Source organism: Theobroma cacao, chromosome 2, assembly GCF_053813885.1.
Source record: "Theobroma cacao isolate CCN51 chromosome 2, ASM5381388v1, whole genome shotgun sequence".
NCBI classification, from domain to species: Eukaryota; Viridiplantae; Streptophyta; class Magnoliopsida; order Malvales; family Malvaceae; genus Theobroma; species Theobroma cacao.
This window is the reverse complement of record NC_142640.1, coordinates 45,342,483-45,350,685: the sequence shown is the minus strand read 5'-3', so window position 1 is coordinate 45,350,685 and position 8,203 is coordinate 45,342,483. Positions and strand designations below refer to the sequence as shown.

The 8,203-nt window shown below is 31.2% G+C and overlaps 1 protein-coding gene across 1 annotated transcript; it reads right to left on the bottom strand.

The window, feature by feature from the left end:
• Window positions 1-3,397: 3,397 nt before the first annotated feature.
• Window positions 3,398-4,824, bottom strand: LOC18609812 (MLP-like protein 31). Its single transcript, XM_007045121.3, has 2 exons — window positions 4,492-4,824; window positions 3,398-3,941 (listed from the first exon to the last, which is right to left on the bottom strand). Exons 1-2 carry the CDS (start codon window positions 4,682-4,684, stop codon window positions 3,664-3,666), a joined length of 471 nt encoding a protein of 156 aa, XP_007045183.2. The 5' UTR covers window positions 4,685-4,824; the 3' UTR covers window positions 3,398-3,663.
• Window positions 4,825-8,203: the final 3,379 nt, after the last annotated feature.

The window sequence follows — 8,203 nt, the reverse complement described above, 5'->3', positions numbered from 1 at the left end:
TCACTTAAGAAACTGCAATTCAATTTCTACTCCTTTTGTGGTAAACTAGAAATTTTGCCATTAATGATGGTTAAAAAATGAGAAATGCATCGGCTTTTAGCAAATTGGTTAAAAGCTTACTATACATATGGCCCATTCATTTAGAATTGATGTACCCAGTTAGTTTACTGTCTAGGTTCATGAAAGATCCCATTGATGTTCATTTTGTTGTTGGTAAACACATTATTACATAGTTGAATGGTAGTATCAAATCTAGTATAATTATGGTAGACTGTAGGAAATAAACTTGGTTGGTTACTCAGATAGTAATTGGGCAAGCAATGTTGATGACTCCAAAAGCACTTTTGGGTATGTTTTCACTCTCAGAAAATGGGGTATTTTCCTGGAATTCAAATAAGCAACGGTAGTTGCTCAATCATTAACTGAAGCAGAATACATAGCAACTAATGCAGCAACGAATCAAGCTTTCTGGTTAATAAAAGTCTAGAATGACTTGACTTTTGTTTAAGAAACTTCAACTAGTATATCTATGATAACAAATCTGCCATTGCGATTTCAAAGAATCATATGTTCCATGACAAAACTAAGCACATCAAGTTGAAATTCTATTCTATTAAGGAAGCTGAAAAGAGTGGTGAAATTTTTCTGGAGCATTGTTCATCTGAGAATTAGATTGTAGATATTATCACTAAGACTTTGCCTAAGCGTAGGTTTGAAACTATTAGAACCATGATGTGTGTCAAGGATGCTGGCTTTAAGGAGGAGTGTTAGGAATAACGCATGCATCAACTTACTACATGGACATGTATATGTCTTTTTTGCTTTGTTATACCAGTTGTTAAGTGCATAATATATATGTTTATGATGTGTTGCAATGATTGTAACTTGTTTTAACACTTGTCTTTATGTGTAACAGGTGTTAATCATGCATTACTTGTATAAATACAATGTGCTTATGAAGTAATGAATGTAGAACTTTGGACATATCAATTTGCTTCTTCAATGCTCTGTTCTTTGTAACTCTTTTTCAAAATACTTGGTTTTTATTTACTTCTTGAAACTGAGTTCGTGACAGATTCTAGTAGAAATGGAACGGCCATTTTTAAACCAAAAGGTTTCTGGTATATTTAGATGTACCTTAGTAGCAAACATATAACATGAACATGAAGACATTGCCTTTGATTCAACCTTTAATACTCTAACTTGGAATGTTTTTGTACCAACACTTAAGTTCACTAATTCTTCAATTTTGGTAATAAAATTTGTGAATATATGAAATAAGCCCCTCCTAAATGATTTAAGATTCAATGTTTCTTATCCATACATATGAACTCCCTCAACAAACTTGTTAAATTTTGAAAGTTGAAATATCTCACACATGAATAGGAACCCAATAGTACCCAATCAACGATCTTAGGTTCATTGGCTTAAAAAATGTACTGACCACTCCTCAATTTTGTCGAACCATCTCTATAATCTTGACCGTTTTTCATTTCTCCTTATACAACTTTGTCATTAAAAGTGTTAAGGTAAAGCTTACCCGATATTCTTCTCACTATTATCCCATCCATACCTTCAACTTTCATTTGTTCTTCAATGTTTTCCTACTCCGAAATGTTCCTGTTACGTCGAGTGATACTTTCTCCCAACTAATACAACTATTCTTCTTCCACAACCCCCACACAGACCTTAATGTTTGGCATTCCTTCTTTTTCTTTCTTCAAACCCTTGACCTCTTCATTTTCCTTCCCCATTAATGCTTGTACGGTAATTTTATCTATCCTTTTCGTGTTTTGTCCTTCTCCATGTTTACCTACATTTCATGCCCTTGATCCATTTTTCTTCTCAAATGCCAATCGAGGCTAATATCTAACTATAGTAGCTCCATTTGTGCTCCAAAAAATACAACCCATTCAAGTTCTAGAATGCTCTCCTCACTTCTTCTAAACAAGAAAGTCTTACAAAATCAAAATGCCTCCCTCTTTTAGATTGCCTTTGTGGAATGAAAATGTTAATAACTTTCCTAAGCTTGTATCATATTGTCTTCAATTTATTTCAGTTAACTCCTAAGTAAGGTTGTTAACAAAAATTGTGAAAAGATTTCTTCAACGACTCACCTTACGTACACTTACTCCTTGTATTTAATAGTCAGTTAACTAAGGCATTAATTATTTATAAGCTTGGTAATAAAAAAAATATGACCAAATTGATCACCACAATTATATTAATAGTGGTCTCACAACAATATCAGTTTTACCAAATTCATAATCTTGATATATGTGTGTACAAGTGAAAGTGTCATGAGCCAAGCTTTGTATAAGGCCAAGACAAGGTAGAGTTGTCTAGGAGAGTAAGTCATCTCGTGCCTTAAGGGAAAAGTATCCTCATTATAAAATGTAATGGCATTGATAGTATACTTGTAAAAGCTTGTTAACTCTTTAGGGAGAAGACTCTTGGTGGAAGAAGTGTACCAATCTCAAGCATTGTTATGGTTTTTGGTGTCATACTTAAAAAAGTCATTTAGCTCTTTATAGGGGACAAACAATTAGTGGATTATTGGGCTACCTCACTGGTTAAGGTATGTACATGGTTAACCATCTAGGGTTGCCTCTTTAGCCTAATGATGGCGTGGTTGTATTCTATGTCCTTTTGTACTTTTTCTATTATTAATAAAATATTTTTTCTTTTCGTGGGATCAATGATTGTGTATATGACATTTGCTTGCCTTATGATTTTGCTATTATATTTCATAAACTAACTTGTGGCTATAATGTGTGCTTTCTCAAATATAATTCATGTCTTGGCTAGCTTGTGTGGAAGTGTCTACCTTAGCGTTGCACGAGCTATAGCAAACTTGAGAAAAGGGGCTCAGTCAGTGATAGTTGGTATCAAAGTAGATTCTATGGTACTAGTGAAGTGCCATTGAGGATAGTGAACCCTTGTTGGAGTAGGAGAAGATGTCACGATCCTAACGGAAAGTCATGAATACCACATCGATTGTGTATTAAAGTGAGATTGAGTATTTAAAAGTTCACACTATCTTTAACTTATAAAGTATCTTTTCATGGACAAAATTGTGAAGCCAACAAATCAAAGAAGACAATACCTTGTAAGTTGGTATGAACCGTGACAGAAAAACCTTTAAAAAATTTTAAAAAAGAAAAAAGAGAAAGAAAGAATATTGTGTAACTAAACCGATCCAAATTAACAAAAAAATAAATACATATAAAAACATGACGATAAGCCTCTTTAAGTAGGCAAAGAATATTGTTAGCATTGGAGATTCCATTGATGATGTCTTGCTCACATTTAAGTAGGCAAATCGTTGCGAGCTTTGAATCTCAAATACCCTATCTCCTATGAAAAAACAATAATATCCCAGAAAAGTAGAAAGAAATTAAGAAATCGCACACACACACACAAAATAAGATACATTCAAATCGGTACATAAAACAACAAATAAACATACAAGAACATAAAAAGCTTTCTCTGTGTCCTTTTTTTTTTTTTTAAGTTCTCTTGGCCCATAACACAGAAAGCTTCTCACGTCAGGCTTACAGCATATTCCAACACACAAATATTCAAATTAAAATACGAAAGAAAGCTTATTCTTAGATCAGTACTTATTGTTGTAGTAGCACACAACATGGGATTCGACAATCGTTAATTTCCTTGGGTGAGGTGAGCGGAGATGTCTTTGGAGACACTAAGTAGGAATTCCAGCAGGGTCTCCGGATGTGCAATGCCCTCGTGCAGCTTTTCGTATTCGAAAGTCCAGTGCACTATACTGCCCTCACCCTCGCTTTTGGGTGTAGCTTGAAATTTGACTACAAAGCTCTTGTACTCCTTCATGAGGTCTCCTTCAATCATTCTAAAAGTGATTGAGTTCTTCTCAGAGTCTATTGCTTCAATTACCTGCTTTGCTTTCTTAGCCTCTCCATCTATATAATACAAATAAACAATATTTTTGTTTGTTTTAAAGAGAATTTTGAAAAAAAAGATTAATCCATTCATGTCCTTACACATAAATATTTGATTCTTTGTATAGATAATAATAAAATTAATTTATATGAGCATCACCATTTCACCTTGAATTGTACTAGAATATAAATGAATGTCCCATGCGTATCCATGTTACTGTTAGTATTAATAAAAGAAATTTCACATCAAATAAATTAAAGAATATTCTCTACGTATAAATATTGTCAATTAATTTTATATTGAATTAGAGTAACACAGCCTAAATTAAACAATTCTCAACACAAATTCCCAGACGAATTTAGGAACCTAGTGGTGAAAAAACTAACTGGAGTGGAGGAGACACGTATGGCACAGGGTAAGGCTTGTGATCAGAGGGTTGTCTAATTTTCAAAGATACATGGTTAGATGATGGCCTTGGCATGTAGTTAAGAAGAAGATGCAGAAAACATAGAAGAAAAAACAAATAAATCCAGCCAAATGCATAAAAGATTTCTTGGTTCGTAATGTTACCATGCACATAACTCCAGCAGATAATGGAACCCTCAGTCCCCCAGTCACCGTCATGTAACTCACATCCTTGTACCTTTTCAGAGCAGGTGTTGGACACGTGGTGGGGTTTGTTGCAGAACATATCATGAAACTTCTCGGCGGAAGCCTTGATCTCTACATCACCTTCAAGCTTACCGGTCAGAGCCGACGCCATTGTTTCACCGAGATTTCTTGATTACGTTAATAATTCGCTATTACCAGGTTGTAGTTTAGGGTTATAGCTCAATGCATTGCAATATTGTAGCAGCTAAGTGCCCTTTTATAGACTATTGTCTGTGTCTAAGCAGCAATTCTCTCCACTCCAGTACTTAAATGCTTCTCAGATTCACATTACATTGCCAATTATGGCTTGCCACGTAAATGCACCAGTTTAATTTCCCCTTGCATTTTATTGCTAGATGATGAAAGATTAAATTCAAGAAGTCTTAAAGTCTATTTGCAAAGTGGTTTGTTTCAAAATTTCCTATTTGACCACATGATTCACATTGATAATGACTACTATTTGTCATATCAATCTTGGCCAAACTTTACCGAGCAAAAAAAATATCTTGGCCGACTTTGCATTGAATTATTCTTGTACAATTTGCCATTATTGGAGGCATGAGTTTCATGCCAACTTAGTAGATTCCTTTTAAGCAACTGCATGCGTTCTCAGTCTATGAAGCAGTGATAGTTGGTGGAAATTGAAAGTAGGATAATAATGTTTTTTAAGAGAATTGTGAGAAATAGTTTTTTTTTTAATTGAAAGAGAAGAGATTTGAACCTTACTCTTAAAGTAGGAGATTATACATCAACCACTAAGCTAAATGCTCGAGTGCAATTGTAAGAAATAGTTAATTTTATATTATTTTATAAATAGTCTTTAATATAAAATTAACTATATTTATTTAATTTTTGTCATAATTTGATAAAAAATACTCTTAAAATCATTTCAGATAAATTAAATTATTTATCATAATTTTTCCTCCTGATTTCTCTCTCCCTCGCATTCATTTATTGTGCTTCCAAATTCTCTCTCTTGCTATCCAATTCTCTCTAATTTTATCAATTTTTCTCTCACATTGGTTTGTTGTGCTCCCCGATTTCTCTCTCCCGTCATCCAACTCTCTCTAATTTTACCACCATTACCATCTTTCTCTGTCTATTTCTCATCATATCATCGTCGATTTACAAACCAAAGAGCAGAGATAATATCAATATATGTTTTTGGATTTATTAGTTTGTATTCACAAAACTCCAAAGTTGATAGTTTGAAATTATAAATGAAATTTGTAAATTAGAATACTACCCAAAGTTGTTACACATTATGACTACATGTAACAACTCTAATGCACTTGGTGTGTAACAAATCTATTGAATATGTCATGTAACTTGATCTTTATCTTTGTATTTCACTAAAGTATAAACTCTTAGATTTAAACACCTTAAATAGCATTTAACTTGGTCTTTATCTTCATATTTCACTAAGATATAAACTTTTGGAGTTAAACACCTCAAAAATGACGTGTAATAACTTTTTTTTTAATATGATGTGTAACAACTTTTTTTGAATATGGTGTGTAACAATAATATTTTTTAAATATGGCATGTAACTTAATTTATATTATTTTATTTCATTGGAACATAAACTTTTAGAGTTGAACACTTTAAATATGACGTGTAACAATTTTTTTTAAACATGACGTGTAATAACTTTTTTTCAACATGATGTGTAACTTGATATATATATTTCACTAGAATATAATTTTTTGAAGTTAAACACCTTAAATATGCTGCATAACAACTTTTTTATCTCAACATAACGCGTAACAATATTATTTTTTAAACATAACGTATAACTTGATCTTTATCTTTGTATGTTATTAGAATATAAACTCTTGAAATTAAATATGTTAAACATAACGTGTAACTATTTTTTTTTCAAGATAGAGTCTAACTATTTTTTTCAACACATGAGCTTGAATATGATAATGTTTCATTAAGGACAACTTTATTCAAAAATATTTTCTTTTAATTAAAAATAATTAAAATGAAAAAAATTATTTTCAAAGGTTGATCCCTTTCTTTTTCTTTTCAATGCATAGAAAGAATTTACTAATAAAGTCAAAATAGATATCACATCAGCCATAATTTAAAACATTATCGACAATAAATAGTTGAATAGATCCTAAATCATCTGACAAAGAGTGGGGCAATGTTGTCGACGGAATTAGTTCAACGTTTTGCTTATAAAATGAAAAGATTTGTTCAGATTTGGTGCATATGTCAAAAAATTTTTAATTTATTTTTGAAAAGCGAATTTTTTTAATCTCAAAACTGTCATTTTATTGGTAGTCTCTAATTTTTTGCATGAGACTTCCTAGGCATGAAAAGAATAAGTTTGGGCATGAGGCCTGTACAATTGCCCAAAAGCTAGCCACTCAAAAAGACATTGACGGCTATTCACACGAGGTCACAACCAAAAAAGAACCGTTCTAGGTGCCCAAAATCAAGAACTGGGCAAGACCAGCAAGGCTCTGTCAACTTAGAAGAAAACGATAACTTGCTTAAAAACATCCTAAACATACAGCTATACAAATATTTCCAAGACCAGAATCACATCTTGTTAGACTCCAATGATAGACATTTCGCAACTCAACAACAGCTGAGATTAGCAGGAGCCCCTAGGTCTCAGGTGAGATCCTTGCTAGAAGACAAAAAAAATAATGCTTCTCATTTTTAATAAATATTTTATTATCAATCTGACATCAAATTCTTTGTAAAGTGTAAAAAACAAAAAAAAAGTAATATTTTTCATTTTTAATATATTTAATTATTAATGTGACATCTAAAGTTGGAACTTTTGATTTAATTTTGAAATATGATATGATTTATGATTTGTAAGAGAATATTGTGCATTTAAAATCTTATATACTATGTAAAATTTATTATTAATAACTAATCTACTTTTTGATGTGCAAATAAGACCAAAAGTGTAGTGTTTCAATTTTTTTTTCAAACCCCTCTTCTGTATTTTTCTATAAAAGTGAAGAATTTATATATATATATATATATATATGATTTTTAAATTAAAATATCATATTTTAATATTTAAATGTCTTGTTGAGTACAATAAAATCAAGGAAGATTAAATAACGATTTTGTTGATAAATAATTGTTGTATTAAGAAAGTTATTTGAATGATGACAATACAAATGTAGATCACTAGAGATTACTGTAAATAATTTTTTTATGATGAAATATTGTCATACTTAGCTTGAATTATATGGATACTTTAATGTTATAGTTTTATGAAAAATTATGCTTGTTGTATTAAATTATTTGACATTTTTGCATGATTTCATTCCTTAAATAAAGTTTTGACCTCCAAAATCTTGATTCCAAGTGCAAGGGACGATTTTGCTTGTTGCCACTTTGGAATGCTTACGGGAGAATAAATTTTTTAAATTCTTTGGAGGACAAAAAATTGATTTGTTAATAAAATTTTTTGCTGACTTTGTTTAGTACAAATCATTTTATAAAAATATTTTTATTTGCCATAATTTTTTATGTATTAAGAACAAGATTTAGGTAGAGTTTTTCACTGAAATTTGTGAAATTTTATTACTAATTGATTAAATGAATCTAAAAACTAAAATAATTAAAATCAGTTGACTAATATAGATTTGATCAA

What these genes read in the sequence shown, in the direction of transcription:
- LOC18609812 (XM_007045121.3), bottom strand. Translation starts at nt 4,684, where the DNA reads ATGGCGTCGGCTCTGACCGGTAAGCTTGAAGGTGATGTAGAGATCAAG. An exon ending in CTGCTGGAGTTATGTGCATG is followed by an intron (nt 3,942 to 4,491) that starts GTAACATTACGA and finishes TGTATTATATAG; the next exon opens with ATGGAGAGGCTAAGAAAGCA.